This window comes from Acanthopagrus latus, chromosome 13 (genome assembly GCF_904848185.1).
Source record: "Acanthopagrus latus isolate v.2019 chromosome 13, fAcaLat1.1, whole genome shotgun sequence".
Lineage (NCBI taxonomy): Eukaryota > Metazoa > Chordata > Actinopteri > Spariformes > Sparidae > Acanthopagrus > Acanthopagrus latus.
Window position 1 is genome coordinate 9,575,202 of NC_051051.1, and position 19,145 is coordinate 9,594,346.

At 41.7% G+C, this 19,145-nt stretch overlaps 1 protein-coding gene across 1 annotated transcript; it reads right to left on the reverse strand.

The window, feature by feature from the left end:
* Positions 1–1,809: 1,809 nt before the first annotated feature.
* Positions 1,810–18,915, reverse strand: LOC119030747 (nectin-1-like). Its single transcript, XM_037118568.1, has 10 exons — positions 18,458–18,915; positions 7,861–7,973; positions 6,315–6,573; positions 5,557–5,674; positions 5,275–5,456; positions 5,049–5,166; positions 4,443–4,594; positions 4,140–4,272; positions 3,659–3,722; positions 1,810–2,962 (listed from the first exon to the last, which is right to left on the reverse strand). The coding sequence occupies exons 1-10, from the start codon at positions 18,507–18,509 to the stop codon at positions 2,654–2,656; spliced, it is 1,500 nt and encodes a 499-aa protein (XP_036974463.1). The 5' UTR covers positions 18,510–18,915; the 3' UTR covers positions 1,810–2,653.
* Between the last annotated feature and the right edge of the window lie 230 nt (positions 18,916–19,145).

Sequence of the window (19,145 nt, forward strand, 5' to 3'; positions counted from 1 at the left end):
TCTATTATACACAACAGATGCACGGGTGGACAGGTTAGACTCCCTCACACACACACACACACACACACACACACACACACACACACACACACACACACACACACACCCCTACGCATTAACTACATCCAAGGGTCTTAACAGGAACATTCCTCCACAATGGCAGTTAACATTGAAAATAATATAGTTTTTGTGGAAGTGAAAAATGCACATAGAAGCGGCCATATTTTCAGCCAGCCCTCCACTAAACACACACAAAAAAAGATGGATGATGAGCAGGGATTTGACAGGATTTATGGCTTCTTAGATTTCCTGTGCCCTTTGTATGCTGCAGCGCAAGACTCAGTAGATAGTAGATATGATGAGCTCAGCAAACACGTTCCTTTATTCACTCGCAGTAAGATTGGACCACATTTCTCCCTCTGTTTCTGGTCATCTCGGGCAAGATGGATCATTAAAGGCCCCGAGATTTTAATTTCAGGGGTCAAACGAGGACCAGAGAGCAGAGTAAATGCCGCTGATGGGATTAGGATTAAAATAGATTTAGAGGTCCGTCATGTCGCAACGATGGTCCGCGTCTCCTGCTGTGTTTGACTTCAAAATTCAAGAACATCAGTTCCAACTGAGCTGCTGATCATTTATCCCTTATTTGTTGTTTTTAAAGAATCTTAATGTGTTTACAAAAGACAAAGAGAGGAGGAGAAAATGTTAAGTGGAGCCACGAGCGTGTAACGCGAGACATCTGTGTCATGAATGAATGCAGGACGGAGATCGGTTTTCCTCGTTTGGCAGAGACGAGGACTGAGAGGCAGCAGAACCGAAACAGTGAGGGAGCCACAATGCAAGTAGGGGTTTAGTTTATCGGCTATATCCAAATAAAAAATAATGCATAAAGTCGAATCTCATAAAAGTTTGGAAGATCAATGTTATTTATTTGTATTTATTTCACTTTTATAACCAGTATTTCACAGACATTGAATGCACTATTTCACACTGGACTGTCATGCTTGTGCTCTACTTTTACTCTCTGTTTTTTTTTTTGAATGTCCAAAAGTGTAGTAAACTAAACATCATGATGAAAAAGACAATAAGATGCTGAGAAAAAAATTAAAGCTCCGGCATGCTGAGCCGGCAGCTCGAGCCAAAGCTGAACATCAAGGCCGGACGGTCTGTGAAGGCCCCATGAGAGCCGGACACAGTGTGGATCTGTGGCTGCCTTGGTGAGTTGGGAATTCTTTGTTCGGGGTTTTCAACAGCACACAAAAGGCAGATTTAGAAACTCTGACAGAAACTACAAATGAGCACATGTGATACCATAGATACCATGTCATATTTCTATGTGTGGATGTGGAAATGGTTGCTAAACAAAACCCCAAAACGAACATGCTACATGTTGCTCGGGTTTTGTGGAAATTCAGTCGCTGCCAGATCTCTTAATATAACTCAGTGTCATTTTAAAACTGCACTAACTGATTTTGTTTTTTCCACTTAGGGGGCAGTAGAAGTAATCTAACATTTAATAGCCCAGGATAAATTAAAACTTCTGCAATTGCTAGATGAAAAGTTAGGGTCTGTCTTCTGATCCCTCTGCCAATCATGAACATCAGTAGTGAGTGACATATTCACTCATCTTCCGATATCTATCTAATCTATGTAACGGATAAAAAAAGTTTAAAACACTATATACAAAAATGAACAGTAAAATGTTAACAGTATATACAAAGCAAACTGTGAAACGTGAAGTATTAAGCTGATATACGTCACAGTACATCGTGCAGGTTTGAGAATAACTCGGTATTGAGGAGAGGAGTGTGCAGACTTGAAGATTTTTATTGAAATGCTAAAAATTCAAGGCTCATCCAACAACCAGCGTCAATGAATACTAAAACCCACAGATACCACGAATAAAAACATCAACAGTTTCATAAATCGACAAAATGTCTTCAGTAAATAAAAATGTTCTCTTTTTTTTTTTTTTTTGTTCCTTTGCAAAGAAAAAAACATAAACGATAGAAAATACAAGCACGGTAAAAGTCTTACATCAGATCAGGAGGTAAACTCAAAAGGTCAGATCCGCTGTTCCTCAGTAAAGGGATTGTCAGTGAGGATGACGCGGGATAAAGAGAATGGGCATTGCTGATAAGGTAGGACAGTATAATACTGTTTCTGGTTCCTCTTTCTTTTTTTTCTTTTTTTTTTTTACAAAATTATAACATAGAGGATAAAATAAGGGGTCAACCACACTGGACATCAAGAGATAATCCTATCCATTCAGTAGCAGGCGTGTTTCCAATCAAATGTAATACATCCATGCAATATAAATATTTCCTATGACAGTCAAATCATCGTTAACTTGACCTTCCGCCATTCTAAAACTAAAACTCACTGGCAAACATATGAAGTGTGTGTTCAACAATTTTCCCTTTTTTTCAAAGAACAGATAACACAATTAAAGACCGGACGCAAGAGAGAAAGCGTTTTTTTCGAAACTGAACGTCGAGTCCAAAAACACGAGCTGCATGTCCTTTGACTTCCAGAGTCATCCACAACGGTGCAGAACAGTGCAGAGACACTGCCTGGTAGTCCACGGTTTAACAACAGCCTCCTCTTGGGGAAGGGTTCTGGTTCGAAATGGGTTCTGAGTTTGTAACAAGGTTCAGACGTACTGCTCTTTGGGAAAAGTGTACGCCGCCACTCCCGGGGGAGGAGAAGACAGGCCCTGTACCGATGGGTATTTAAAGATGGCCGTGGTGTGTGAAGGAGGGGAGAAGGTGTTTTTTGACGTGGTGGTGGTGCTGCTGCCGCTGGTTGGCTGTGAGGAGGGGTACGGGTGTTGAGGCAGAAATGAGAGAGGAGGGTTGATGGGAGGGGAGTAGGGCTCCGGGTAGTCCTCTTTGTTGCAGGCCAGTCTGTAGCTCACGTAGTCCGCTGTGTTCGGGAGCTCTTCGTAAAACCGTCCTGAGTGCTGTGGAGAAATGAGAGGCATGTTACAGAGACTGGTACGCACAAAATACAAAATGCAACCATGTTTGTATGAGGTTTTCATGAGGGGGTTCTTGTTCACAACCCGATCAACAGGTGGCAGTAACGTGCCAGGAAAGGCAGCATTGCATCAAATAGAATTAGAAGAAGACGGCTATAAGGAAATACATTGTTATGACCCCAAAGGTACAATAAACACAATGGACTTTGGTGAGTAACGATGAATGTAGCGCTCTACGGATTAGTTGTCAACCTTAAAATTCATCCTCAACCTATTTTGCTAATTGATGAATCAGTCTGAAGAATTCTTTACAAAATAAACATTAAAAACTCTGGCAGTAAACTTAATATCACTGTGTTGTGGACAAAACAAGACAATTGAGGACATGATCACACAACTGATCAACAGGTTTCACCATTTCCTGACATTTCATAGACTAAATGAAGCCTCATGTAGCTCCAGAAGAAGCTGCACATAATCTGATGAATTGCCATTCTGCCCCAAGTTACTGCCCCACTCGGGCATATAGCGTATGTCGTGTTTTGGTGCTGGTATATCCTGGTTTTTCCAGCAAGGTAGAGAACTGACCTGAACTAACTGAGACCATCGACCACTAAATCTGAGGAAAAACCCCTTTGAACATGTCATATGTAAAGTGCAAACACGTCAATACGTTACCTGGATGTCATCTCCTGGTCTTTTCCTTATGGGCTGGGACAGTTTTCTGGACGGAGAGTCACTTCTGATCAAAGAGGATAAAAGATGGTTAGTGGGGATTCAGGATGAAGAGAAGAAGTTCAAACTCAGAATTTTAACGTAACAGAATTTGTTAATATTACCAGATAATGAAATAAACTCAGAAATATTTAATGTTTCCATTACTGAATAATCCCAGTCCCCAGAAGAATGTTTGCAGCTAGAGAGGCGGCAGGGTCCGCCACATATAAACAAAGTTAATGGTATGAAAGTGTCTTTATTCAGTTTATTTATTCATGAGACTGAAGACAGTTTGTTTACTTAGTCTGTTTAGGCATTAAAAAAAGTCAGTCAATGAAGCTCTTTCTCCAAGTATTAATATAGCTTCCCAAAAACTACATAGTGCACCTTTAACAAGCACGCCAAATCAAAGAGATGGAGGGATAACGGACTGTTTACGTACGAGGAGTCGTCTTTTCTGCTTCTTATTTTGAGCACGAGGACCGTGATAGTGATGCCCATGAGCACTCCAGCAGCCAGTAGTAAGGCAACTACGCTGATGACATCACCTGTTGCAATCTGTGGTAGTGGCTTTTCTAGAGGGAAAATACACACACAAACACACACACACACACACACACACACACACACACACACACACACACACACACAGACAATCAACAACAAACTTCAGCCAAATCGTTCCTTTCCTTCCACTTTGCTCTTATCCTCAAATGAAATGAGCCCAGACTCCAGGCAGACGTACCTATAATGCTGACCTCCACAGAGGCTGACCGTGTCCCGATGCTGTTGGTGGCATCACACACATAGGTGCCCTGCACGTCATATGTGACCGGCCCTTTGAAGGTGAGGACGTTGTCTCGGATCTCAGCGCTGCTCGGTATGGAGCCATTAACCCTGCAGCATAAACATGAAATGAAACTTGGGAGTCAACACAAGTTGTGAACATTTTCTACATGTGAATAGTTTGAATTTAAAGACACAGTGGCTTTTGTTAGTGACCCTGATGTGCACTTCCCTTGTTGACTTGTTTGAGGGAGAAATTCTCTGATTTTAGGATGACCTGGATTACGCCAGCATTGTTTTTCACCCCATCTACTTCAGTTGTTTAGGAAAATGCTGAAACGCTGTTTTGGTGTGAAACTCCAGAAATGTTGTGTGGACTTTGAAACATCAGCCAGCTCTCCATCTGTTAGTTGTTTGGTGAGCTTATCCCTTAATACCATACTGTGTTGTGTAAAGATATATGTGTATGTTGGGAAGAATAGACTCTCCACATAATTCATGAACAGAGACCAGATGTTTGTGACGTGAATCACACGAGGCGAAACACACGCAGCGTTGCACTCACAGTCTCCATTGATACAGAGAGACGGCTGGGTTGGCATCAGCTTGGCAGCTCAGCTGGACGTTCTCTCGGTTCAGGTACCAGTTTCCATCAAACCCATCCACAGAAACATCTGGCTCATCTGGTGCACACACGGGCAAGTAAAAAAAAAAAACAGAAAATTAGCTTCCAATTGAGCTCGTTCACCTCATTTGACATTTATAGGTATGTACATGCGTGTGAGACTTACACTGAATATCGAGGGTGACGCTGTCAGTGAAGACCTCCTCGTTGTAGCTGGTGACACAGGTGAGTGTCTCCTTGTGTGTATCTTTGCTGGGCACCAAAATGTAGTCACTCTGAACGGTGAACGTCCCGTCTGAGTTTCTGTATTCTCGAGTGGTCACTTCTCCCGGCACCCTCGTCTCCCACCTGCGCACATCAACCAGGAATCAGTCTCGCGGCACAGAAGATGCGTCGGCTGAATTGTGGTTAAGCACACATGAAAACACACACACACACACATACACACCTGATGGTGCCGGGTGGTTTTCCATTAGCAGAGATGCAGGTGGCCACCGGTGTTTTCAGATTGGATGAACGAGCCACCAGCGTTGGCGTGGACAGGCTCATCTGAGTCGTCGGGCGAACTGAGAGAGTGAAAATCGAAAATCAAAAGCACTGAGTTGATCTGGAGTTGTTTTTGAAGGCACACTCTGTAATTTCACTCATTAGGGGGCTCTCAATCAAAACAAATTACAGGTAGTGAGGGATCACGGGAGCTATTATCTTGATTGTTAAACAGCCGCCGTTGCTGATGAAAATCTTTCTGTGTCACTCAGGCAGAAAAGTTTTATTCATGTTTTGTTTGGTCACATTTGCACTCTGTCTGGTTTGGTCATTGCTGGATACATTTGGGACAAGCACTTTATACTTGTTTTACTTGTTATTATTCTTATAATTATTCTAAGTATTACACTTTCACATTGTCGGGTAACATTAATATATAACATACAAGTGCAATGTTCCGCTTTTCTGTCATTTTTTCCAGAAAAACATTTCTATTCATTTTCTCATCACAATAACAACATTTGTACATTCAGACAATATGAAACGTTATTTTTGAATGTGTGAAAGCTGAATCTTAAACTTGGAAACAGTAATTTGTTTGTCAAAAAAAGAATCCTGAACTACTCCTATAAAAGAGACCACTACTGAATCAATTGCTCAGAGTTTTTGGTGAAGTGTGTGGCTCACAGCTGCAACTTCACACTCTAACATCTGTCTTACCGTAGACGGTGAGGTTTACAGTGTTCTCTCGGTTCCCAGCGGGGAACGTGGTGTATTCGCAGATGTAGGTGGACTCGTCAGACAGGCGGAGGGAGGAGAAGGTGATGGTGGTGTCCTCAAGAGTCGGAGTCCGTCGCCTCACCGCTGCGTTCTTGAAGGTGACGCGGTCCCTGTAGGGCGGGGCCACGGACACGCCGAGGGAGGGGTTGGCGATCGCCACGTTCTGCTTTGTGCCGTTCACCAGTTTCTGCCATGTCACCTTGAGAAAGAACGATGTATCTGAGTATCTGTCATACATGATTCATGGTTGTAGAAGTCCTACATGTGAAATATAGCTTCTGTTGACAGAGACTGATATTTTTCTCTAATAAGGAGGTTTTGTAGATGTCAGGTTAAGGCAGAAGATGTTAATATGCCCTGAAATAACCTAGTCAGATTTCTCCCCAACCACACAAGCTTGGTTCTTTTGACTGTTTTAACGTCGCTGACACATCTTCAGTGTTTTAAGTTTACACATCCAGATGTCACAAAGCAACACATATTTATTTTGGAGTTGTGTTAGTGATCACCTGGCGAACGCAGATCCATTCACTCTGTTTTAGCTCTGTTTTTGGTCTCAACCAGCTCCTGTGGGAAATGTCTGCTGTTTTAGCATTGTGCTGACGAAACACTGCGATAGATCAAATTATCGGTGCTCATTTGCTTGATGTGGGTCTCGTGCTTGGTGATGGACTCTGAGGTGAGGCCATAAATTTGTGGTGTCGCCCTGTTTGGTTTACTGCTTAGGGCAAAGATGACGTCGCCTCATTCAACTCCCTCGCTCTGTTTCAGCTCAACAAAGAGCTGAAACTCACGATAAGGCTTAGTAAAGCAAGAGTTAGTAGTAAAGAAAGAGTCATTGGATTTAGTACTTTGGATTGTATTTAGACACATTCAGTTATTGTCCCATCATTCCTCCTCATTGCATTGCTTATTCTCTTAGAAACCCAAATCACACGTGTAAAGGGAATCTGGTTTCTCCTGCAAATATCTGCTGGTGTTCACTTGGTCTCTCCTACTTTGTAAAAAGAGCTAACACTTTCTTTGTTTGGCCAGCTGGGGGCAGCAGGAACAAGTTCAGTAATTCACATTTTTCATTTTTATTGTCTCGTTTTGATCCCCACAGACTCCTGAGGGAAATATCCATCTCTTTAGCTGCTTAATGCTCCAGTATATTCACCAGCTCTTTGCTAACTGTCTCTCTGCTTTTTGGTGCTGAGCAGGTGGTGTACGCTGAGTTTGAGAGCTTTTTACTTGAAAACAGCCGCCTGCTGTGGCCAAAAAAATTATCCTAAGGCTCTGCAAAGCCGAAGGGAGCTGCAGATTTGGGTGATAATTCTGTTGCTCCCTCCCTCCAGCTCAGATTGTTTTTCATCTTTTAGTAGACTTGGTTTATCGTTGGTTGTTTGATATCATCTACCTTGTATTTGGAAGATGTGCTTTGGGCACGAAAGGTATTTGCTTTTGAGATTTTTGTGTATTTCATATTTGGCGGACGACTGAATACCTGGGAGATTTTGACAGGCGGGGAGCTGTTGATGAACCGACAGCGGAGATCCACCTTTGAGCCAACATACCCTGACTTCCCATCATCCATTTCCACCGTCTGGCCATTTATACCTGGAGGAGAATCACAAGACATTAAAAAAAAAAAAAAAAAAAGATGCTGCTGCATACCTTCAGCTATCCTGGGTGGACACGCCCACAAATATGCACATGTTGGCAGCGTCAGACTGGCATAGTCTAAGCGGTTCACAGTCAGCACAGCATGCTGAGCTGATAAAGTGAGCTGAGCTGTCAAAGGTATTTCAGTAGCGTGAGAGGTGAGCTGGGGTCAAAGGTTTTGGATTAGAGTGAAGTATAAATAAGCACGATTTGTTTGGTTACTGTTCCCACTGACTTACTGATCCCTTTAACAAATCCACAGCAGACACACACCCACTTCCTCAGTGTACACAAGTCACGTTTGTTTCCTTGTGTTTGTCATACAGACAGAAGTTTACTCTAGTTTATTCTTACTTACTTACTTACTAACTCATTGTCTTGAACATTATTATTTGACCAGGTTTACTTACTTGTTTCCAAGTTAAGACTTTTGAATGAAAAAATACACAAACTTTACAATTCAGATGAAATGATTAGTTCATTAAATTGTTGCCTTTTATGTTGTATTGTTTTAAATAGTTTTTTATTTTATAATTTAGAGGTCTGGACTAATGCCTGCACAAAAACGAGCATTGTGAAGATGCCACGTGGGGTTCTGTGTTATTGTGACTGCATATTTCAAACAATCAATCGATTGATGGAAGTAATAATCAAGTAGGGTTGTTAAAGTTACCAAAAGTCATACTTGACTAAAAGTAAACATATCGTGATAAGAATCTAACATTATTTTCAAGCCTTAAATGTAAATGTAAAAGTAACCAGTAATTAAAGTTATAAAACAAATAAGAGAGTGGAAGTAAAGTACAAATACCACAAAACAGTTCATAAGCACAATACTTGAGTAAATGTTCTTCAATACACTCCCTCATTCAATTAGATTAGATTAATGCATAAGAAAAATAATCATTAGTTGTAGTCCAGTACAAAATCATTAATATGTTTTGGAGGCAAATTATTTACATTCAATTTGATCTTTCAACATTAGTTTATTTTTACTTTGCAGATTACTGGCTGAGTTGAAGCCAAAGTGGTACATTTTAAAAAAAATATATTCTAATAATCAGTAAATTCTGATTATTTGATCCAATAATCGTCCAACCTTTAAAGTACACTATATAGATACAAATAAGAGATTTGCATTTACGTGTATTTTTATTCAAGTATTATTCATATGGGTGACTTTCACTTTCACCAATGTAACATCCTAACATGAAATCTTAAGGTACCTTTTTGTTACAGTGTGATCTATGTATAATTGTATAACAGTCACAAGGGACATGTATCTGCATAAGTACTTTTAATATGTAAAGACATTTCTCTGCTCATACCTAGATTCTTGAACTTAAGGGATGCGATATGTAACGATTTTAATTCAAAGCATTGAAAAATTAACAAAAATGATCGACAGAAAGTGAAGAAGTGTTCACGTAGTATAAATAAAACATTTATGTGTTGTGGAGAAGAGATATCTACTGCAGTTAGCATGCTAACCAGCTAGCCTCTGGCACTGAAGCTCCTGCGCTAGTGATGGAAATACCGACACTCCCCTGGTAGTCCCGCTAGCTGCACAGCGAATTGAGCTAACAAGCTAAAAGTAGCTGCAGGCATGAAGTTATATGCAGAATACAGTTAACAGCAGTTGTAAGTTACTCTGGTGATATATTGCCCCCTTGGGTGTACGAAATCAAGGAAGCCAATTCTCATGTATTGCACCTTTAAGTAAGATTTTCAAGGCAGGAGTAATGAGGTATGGAGTAATTTTACAGTGCGTTATTAGCACTTAAGTAAAGGATCTCAATACAGTACTCCCACTAAATTGTCACATTCATAAAGAGTGAAACCTCTCATTGTTCTTTATTCATGATGCAGAATAAAGAACAATGATGCTACGCTAAACAAAACAGCTCAAACAATGGCTGCTCTCATTCTCATACACACATAGTTACACACGCAACATACACCTCATTGTACCTCAGTCAGGATCTATCAGCCATCTTTGATTAAAATGTCAAATGACTTACCATCAAAATTTCTTCATCACTGCAAACTTTATGAATCAATCCTTTTATATTTTACTGGTAACCCATTGAAAATCCTTTCTTCCTCTTACCGTGGCAGAAGTTCAATAGCGTAAGTGCTGAAGAGATGGAAATGCACTCAAACATTCCATCCACTGCCAAATATCCCTTTTAATGACACTTTTTCCATGGGACTTTAACTTGAAACCTGGTAAATACGCCCTTGTGATGCTAAAATAAAAGCTTTGCTGCATACAATCGACTTTACACGTTGGCTCCACAAACAAAATGCAGCTTCCTCTTTAACTAAAACTTGTCTGGTCACACAAAAAGAGCTTCATATTGGTTGCAAATATAGAGCAATATGTGTGTGACAAAGAACCAAAAATTTCTGGTTAAATGTCTTCATGCAAACAGCCATATCAGATGCTACTAAAGTCACCATCAGCTGGTTAGTTTTAACTCTTTCAAACACTGAAGGCTACAAACCAGAGGAAAATTGACATTTTTTAAAAATATGACTATGACGCTGTATTGCAGTGTGACTGTAACCCATGCATAACCAGGGGGGGATTTCCATCCATTACATATTGTATTGTATTTTTTCTTTAAAAATAGATGTTATGAGGTGACATCGTTCATGGCTCATCATGTTGTCCAATATTTCCGCGTTATTAATGGAGGAATATTGATCGGTCCATCTGTGTTCTGGTTTGGTCTCCATCAGAGAGGCAACAAATGAAAATCACCCGGGGCTGACGGGTGAAGAATTACAAATAATATTTTTAACACCATTAGCCTCTTGTTTAACCAGTTATCTATATTGAACTAGACTTCCCATAAGAACTGTCTGTACATCCTATAGCTGCTTTACTGATAGGCTTAGACAAAGCTTAATGTGTGGTGTGCCCACGGGGGTCAATGTCAGGTCCAATCCTCTTTTTTGCATAGCTGTTATCCCTGGATCAATTGTTACCTGTTGGGTTTATGTATATTGGATTGTCTATGCGTTGGTTGGTTGGTTGGTTGGTTGGTTGGTTGGTTGGTTGGTTTGTCTGAACGAAACGTTCAAACGGTTTCCACAAAGGAGGAGACTCGGGGGGCCTCAGCCCAGAACTGACCCCACTAACTTTTGGTGTGGATGATGACAGAGGTGGTGGTGACGGATTCAGGAATTATTTTCGACATTTTGAGTGCCATCTGAGTGCCATTCTAGTTTCCTCATATCTTTTATCATTGTTTTGCTGGGTCTCTTGTTTAATAGTAGTGATTCTTTGAGAGAGATACCATACAAAAAGTCTTTAGCCCAATGAACGAATTAACTTAACACTGTTACTGTATGCAGAATTACCCAAACTTGATTTGTCCCCTCACTCAAAATGATAAATCTGCTGATAAAGAAACTTGCCCTAACATTAGTATTGTGACAACAAAACAGACCAACATTAGAGATTCAACAGTTTTCTATAACTTTAAGCTCAATCAGATTCACTTTTCTGATCTGAGCTGATCGGTAGGGCGGGAGGAGAGACTTGATTCTCATGTAAGAATCCTTAACAAGTGAGCTGAATAAAGGTCAACCACAGGCTAAGCCTGTCCGAGAACTGAAGGCCAAACAGTTCTCAAACACAGTGAAGAATCAAGGTCTGTGCAAATTCTCAAATCTCTCTAAGCACTGAGCAAGCAGATGTGTTCATACGCTCATTCCATAAATCAGACCAAGACTGACAGATACAGACAGACCACTTGAGAAAAGCCTGTGAATTCTGACTATTTTGAAAGAATATGTTGATGTTTTGATCCTCACCAAGAAGAGGAACTCATAAGAATTCAAGTTCAACAGATGGCAGACTGAATCTTATGGGACACAGAAAAAAGACACAGCCGGTAAGTGTTGATGAAGGTTCTCAGTCATCCAGCTCATAATACTGTGATACTGTATTGGAGGCAACTGGACGTGCTTCAGTTTCTCGGAGAAGCCTCTTGGACGAGAGGTGAAACGTCTTCAAGAAGCTGAAACACGTCCAGTTGCCTATGATAGAGCACTTAGCCTGTTAGCACTTACCATAACCAGAGAGATCATAAGAACAAGGCCTCAATCAAATTATGATGATGAGAGAGTACGCTAATTCCCTACTTAAATAGATTTGTTTGGTCTTGCCTTTTCATATGAATGCACAGAAAAGCAATTTAATATGTATATGGTACATTTGTGCATGTCCCTTGCACGCAAACATACACAGAACAGCTTGGGAATGTGAACAGATCTGCCCCGCTGACATCCGCCATCAAAAATATGACCAACATCCTCACGTGATGTCAACTAAGACCTGGGCCATATGTGTGTTTTGTTATGTTATTGAGTTTAATAGATTTAAATAGGAGCAAAAGTTCAGTGTGCCCCACACGCCCACTTTTATAAATCATTGTGTGTGTGTGTGTGTGTGTGTGTGTGTGTGTGTGGTTGGTCGGGTGGGTCTGTGGGGGGGGGGGGGGGGTCACTGGGAGGGAAGAAGGCCAGCAGGGCAAGCAGATTACAGCATTTAGGATATTAAAGTGCATCCGCATCAGATCATTCATGGTCCATTTGCGGTGCTATGTATGGGCAGCTCACAATTACAACCTGTTTTTGCTGAATTATTGTGGATTCAGTCCTCACAAATGTGTGTATGCGGGTCTCTTGTAAACCTCAATACCTATAAGAAAGTAAAAACTCATACAAAGTTCATATTGATAACATTTTTATGTAGACAAATCAGAAAGGTGCAGAGAAAAACATCCTTCTCTTTCCAAACATTCTTGCGATGGTGTATCATTTCAGACCAACATAATTGTTTTGTTTATCTCTGTGTAAGGTTGCTGGTGGTTGATTCCAGCTTTTAGCAAGGTTTGTGAGTTGAGAGTACAACAGCGTTGGTTGCTTCAGCGATCAACTCTCTTCACTGTGGCTATTTTTTTTTTTTACATCTAAGATTTAAAACACTTTCCATGCCTTTCGTCATTTACCCAAATAGCCTCTTGTGATTATATGCATTCAATATCTGTAAGAGGATCGTTTTACTGTAACTCCAATGGATGAAATGCCTTTCACTTGTGTCTAACCCCCTCCCCACGCTTTGACACCTGAGGCCGATTACTCTCACCTAAACCATCACAGTTGGTGAGCTGTTTTTATCTATTTTCTTAGCTTAGTTCTTTTTCGAACAGTGAAAAAATTATCCGACACAACAAAAAGACATGCACCAGTCAAAGACAAATGAAGAAATGCCAGAAGAGCGAGAGAAAAGAAAAAAAACAAAAACATGATTCCTATGTTCCCATCCATCATCCCACTTGTTAGACATAATTAAAGTAGTCATGATAAATATAATGACATGTAACGGCCATGACGACAACAACAACAGCAAAGAAATTATAAAATAATTTCACATTATAATAACAGCAATCATGTTAATCATCATTGTCATCATTGCCACCACCAGTCGAGCTCATGCATTCACTTCAGACTGGGTGCACGCTAATGCTGATAGCTGAGCAGCTACAGTAAAGATTTCAATATTAAAAAAAATGGATCTTAGGGCCTCTTGAGACTTTGATTATGCCTGACAAGCAGTATGGGGCCAATTCATTTGTTTTATTACATTTTGAAACAAATCCCCATTTACTTCTACTTGCTGTTCATGAGAAGGCCGCAACGCTGTTTTGCTTGTGAAGCTCCAGAAATCTTTTGTGGGCCACCTACTTCACCTGACTTTCAGTCGACATAGGGGCGAGTAGATAATGATGGAGTTCACACTTTTGAATGAACTGTTCCTTTAAACCTCAAACAACCCTTCGAAGTGAAGAGGATCGACAAACATGTCCTCACTCACTGAAAATGTTTTGTTTGGTAAAAAAAAAAAAATTCTGGTTACTCACTGTGTGATAAGTACAAAGAAACACACACACACACACACACATCCCCGCGCTCTGTGGCTGAGCTGATTAGGGGCTTTAGGTGTGTGTAAAAAAAAAAAAAAGAGTGCCTACCTGTCTGCTAAACACACACACAAACACACTTTCACATTGCGTCAGCTCCACATCTTTCCCACCATGTGTCCATTCGCATTCTTCTTTTGTTCAAACTATGGGAAATGACCTCACCAGTCCGCATGACAATGATCCATAAACAGCAGCAGCACGCAGGCGAGAGACGACCATGGGAATGTTACAAAAACAATAGCAATATTGTTTCACACTTGAGTGAACAGCAAGAGCATGGCAGTGTGGTGCTGGGCTTTTCCTTTATATCCTGTGTGGATATCCTCCTTCTTTCTGCCTCATACTCATTATGTGACAAGCCTTTTTTTTTTTTTTTACTTTTCCCGTGTGTGTTCATCAGAGAGACGGTGGAAGGTTTGGCTGTAATCCAGAAAAGAGATAGGAGAATTAACAGAAAGCAGCATTATTTCTTCACATTATCAAATAAAGACTTTACAGATTTTTTTTTGGTCATTGGCTAAATAAAACAGAAATTATCATTTTCTTTATTTTAACCTTTATTTAAACAGGGGCGCCCTTTGAATTGTGTCCACTGTAACGCAGTCATGTAAACACTTTCATCCTCGGAACAACCTCCTTCGAATGGCACCTTATAATATATCAAGGGCTGTGTAACAGCTAGCTAGTTAGCTCTGTGAGGCTGTGCGAGCTTTCAGCTAAATTCTCATATTGGCATATTAACACGCCTACAATGATAATGCCAAGACGCTGTTGGCTGCCATGTACAGCAGCTATAAGTAAGCCTCCAGGAACAGTGCTGGGGCCTTGAGGCCAATTTGAATTTGAATTGAGTCCCGTACAGGCTTCCATAAAAAGTCCAAACCTTTATTTATAAAGTCCCTGCTTTGCCACACTATTATAGGAAATTGGAAAAGAAAGCAGAGAGAAAATTTAGATATGTCATATTGGCACATAGTCAGTATTTCAGGTATTTATAAGCCTGTGTCTAAGACTAAAAACACAAGGCTGACTTCATTATGTGCAGTGGTGCTGTTAAGAACCATTATCACATTGAGCTGCAACATCTCAAGGCTGAACAAACTACATCTACCTTCAGCCTCGCTCACTTAACTACCAGAAGGCCACGGGCACAAAAAACAACAAAAAAACTCAAACAACTAAAGTACTGCGATGATCGAGAAAATGAAGCACAGAGAGAGGGAGAGAAAGAGGAGTGGACAGATTAACTGTTTAATCTTTAGGCCATCAAATCTGTGATTGATCGGGGATTACACACTGTGTTTGTGTCTTTGGCCCTGTGACTTACAATGCAGGGGGAACCAGAGTTAAGACCAACTGACACACACACAACGAAAACCACACATACTGCTCAAACTAAAGCTTAACCACATGTTGCCTGGAAGTGACAGAGGTCTGAGAAACGATTATATACCCGACAAGGCGGTTATTTCACATTGAATCGCCCGGAGTCAAAAGATTGGACTGCGTGACAGCAAAGACCAACTTTACCGACAACAGAAACGGACTTTTGGACCTCCGCTTTGCCAGATTATGCACGCTCCGTTCTGTTTCTGCCTGATTTAAATGGAGAAGACACTTCACCTCTTCTCATTTCCCCCCTGAATCGATTGTAATCTCTCATTGTTGCTGATTGAGATCTGTGCACACACACACACACACACACACACACACACACACACGCTCGGGTACGAGTGTGCGTGTTTGTGTGGGTGTGTAATCTCTGTTGCACTGCAGGAGCGTGGAGTGTGCACTTGGCTGGTGTTCAGCGGGCAGCTCACAGGATTATGATGACTGTTGCTGCTGCATCTGTGTTTTGGGGACATGAGAGGAGAACGAAAAAAAAAAACCCAGAGAGAGAGAGAGAGGGAGAGAGACAGGAGACGGACAGAAATGAAGAAAATGTCCGTGGAGGAAGATGAAGGGACTGAGAGACAAACAACAATGCTTCCGGGGGGGGGGGGGGGGACGACTGATTCTGAAGATGTGGGTGCAGAGAGAGGAAGAAACAAAAGAGGGAGAGGACAGAAGGGTTGTGTGTTTGTGCTGGATTATTTCTGTGGGGTCGTGTCTGTGTGTTCCAGCTGTGGACTGTGGATTATGCGAAAAATCAAGAGAACGCCGGCCTGCCTGTCAGTCTCAGTCAGCCTTTTCGGTGTCTTTCGACTGTGGCGGATTGCAAACTTTTATTCTTGTGAAGTGGGGGGGAAAAAATAAATGACATCAGTGGCTTCCAGTGACAGCACTGCTGGGGCAGACCGGCAGAGGCTGACAGACCTGCGGAGGCTGTCTGAGTCTACACCAGCCGGGAGAATACAGATACACTGCAACAACAGGCAGCAGACTGGGACTTGGCAGCGATCATGTTGTTACACCCTTCCTGCTCCCCGTGCAGCTCTAATCCACTGCCCTGTCCTTCAACATGACAATCCTACACACATGGCATGGCCTCACACTCGGCAATAACACATACGCACATGTATGTACACCAGCAAATTAATGCTCAACATGCACGAGGGTGGGGTTACCACTCATGGAGTGAAAAAAGCAATCACAGCAGATGTCACAGCAGCTCAACACATCCATATGTTGCCACAATCGCTTTTGTCATTACGTAGTATGACTGACACCCCCACCCCCCCTTACAGGCATAAAGCTGATGCCAGCTGTACGTATGGCCTCAGCTTAGTGTGATCACACAGCTGCACCTGTTACAATGAGGCAAGAGTTATGCCATTCATTCAAGCACACACACACACACACACACACACACACACACACACACACACACACACACACACAAGACTGTAAGATGCGGGGGATACCATCTGCAAGAGGCTGCCACATCTTAGCGTGATTACACCAATGCACCTGCTGAAAACGGGCGAGTTTAGTTTCACACTCTAAATGAAATTCATCTGATTTGAGTTCTGCTCTGGTGAGAAGTAAAGTCGTGTATTTTCAGAGATTGAATCATTTGGATGTGAAGATGAGAGGAGTTTGATGCTCTAAGCTATACTGAATAGGCAAAACTAGCACTGATGCCTGATATGCTTTCCACATCCGTACAAATGTGCAAGGGTCAGTGCGACATCAATGCGTTAGAAGTGGCCACAAGTCAAATTCAAAACTCAAAACAAATTGCGGGCAACAACCCACCAGAGTAAACGCTAACTGCTAACTGCTAACTGCCGTTAACCCGAGTAACTGCTAACCAGGGTAATCACTAACTACTGCTAGCTTGGCACAGTTAGCCGTGCAGCTAGCAGTTTGATCTGGGAGCTTGGGGCACCGAGGAAGTACTGCGAGCACAGGAACACTGGACCGGGTTGGAAAAGGGATAGCGGGTTAGCATTCTAACTCTGCAACCCAATACATGGACGTCGTAATGTCAAAACTGCTATTTACCCACTTTCTGTTGATAATTTTGCTAAAATTCTTACATAATGCACCTTTACGTTGTTTATCCTAACATTAACAACAGGAGAATTAATGAACCGACAGACTACAGTACGTTGAAAATTGACCTAAATTTGATAAATTACTGATGCTTCATATTGGTTAGCCGATATTATAAGCCGATATTGGCCTATCACAAACATATCGGTGTCGCCATTCATGCTGTCTGATATTTTCGATGTGAAAAACTTGAGTGGTAGTTAGGCAGAAAAAGATGCGTGAGGTAACTTTGTAAAGTTTACCATTTCATTGGTGTCATTTTAGACAATTCAGTTGATTGGTAAACTGTAAAATATCCTGCCTCCACTAAATATCCTTGTCACAAGTGTTTGATGGCCACATTTGAAGGTCAATAGATCAATATCCGGATTGGAAGTTCCGCTTCATTGATCAGTTATACATTTGTTCTAAGTAAAAACTCTTGGGTTGGAAAGGTTGGGGAAAAAATCCACCAAATATACTCATATCACAGTCTGGCAAATTGGAATTTTCTTATTAATAGTTTATAACAGATATACACAATGATGCACATTATTATTTCATCAATAACAACAACTAAACCCCTTTTTCACAAGTGACTTATCAGATAGTATTCACCTCAAGTGGTAAACCTTTAAAAGTGTGTTACCTGTACTTGAATGATAATGAATTAGGATAATTTAAAGGAACAATTATATGATATGACACATGAAAATGTAAAAATGTAGTAAAAACATTCCTCTGTTTATTTGTATAATACAAAATCAATTATGTCTGACTGAGTTTCGGTCAGTTTAATTTGTACACTTCATGTGCAATGCATATGCCTAGAATATTGTTCTTGTTGCACCGCATTTCACACAGAGAAATCAATCATGTCTTTCTTCTGGACGCATATCACCCAGTGTCTCATCACCATCACGATCATTGAATCAGGTGCTAAAATAAAGCAGAGCAGCCTACCTGGAAAGAGACAAGTTGTTATCAGGAATATCCAAAATCCAGTGTTGTCCATGCCCAGACCTCCGGTGCCAGCTTCTCGCTGTGGTTAAATTCCCGGTGTGGACTTTGTTCTGTGGCTCCTGCCTCCCACACTGAACGCGCGGCGGCAGGTTGAGCGTCAGGTCTGCGCGTCAGGGTCCAGTCAGGTCTCCATGCGTGCTGCACACCGAGCACACGCACACGCACACACACACACACACACACACTCTTCCCCTCGCTCTGGAAAAGATTTCTCAAACTTGTCCCCCGCAGCCTGTTTCACTTTTTTCTTCTCTCCCACTGTGATGCCGACCTGAGTCTGAGCTGTAGCGGAGCTGCAGCAGTGTCTGTCCGGCTGAGGCTTGGCGGGGATAAAGCAGCTTAACGCGTGGGCAGATTATTTCGGAGATAGCCTACCCCCAGTCCCGGCCGACAGCTCTCTGACAGCGTGTGAGGGCTGAGCTGAGCACTGCGCCCTGGGTGCACAGCTAGGGGGAAAAAAAAAAAGGTGCAGTCAGGCTATTTTAAATGAGGAGACTCAATAGACGCAATTAGGGGCCCCAGACAGGGGCGTAGATACAGGAATCAGCTCCCATGATTGCCAAAAACCCACCCACCCACACACACACACACAAACACCCATACTGTGCCTGATGCCAGCAAATGCTAA

Bases quoted from the DNA above. Each gene is read 5' to 3' on its own strand.
- LOC119030747 (XM_037118568.1), bottom strand. From the start codon at position 18,509: ATGGACAACACTGGATTTTGGATATTCCTGATAACAACTTGTCTCTTT. The intron at 5,675-6,314 runs GTAAGACAGATG...TCACTCTCTCAG, and splicing joins TGTAAACCTCACCGTCTACG to TTCGCCCGACGACTCAGATG. The intron at 5,457-5,556 runs GTGTGTATGTGT...TGATGTGCGCAG, and splicing joins AAACCACCCGGCACCATCAG to GTGGGAGACGAGGGTGCCGG.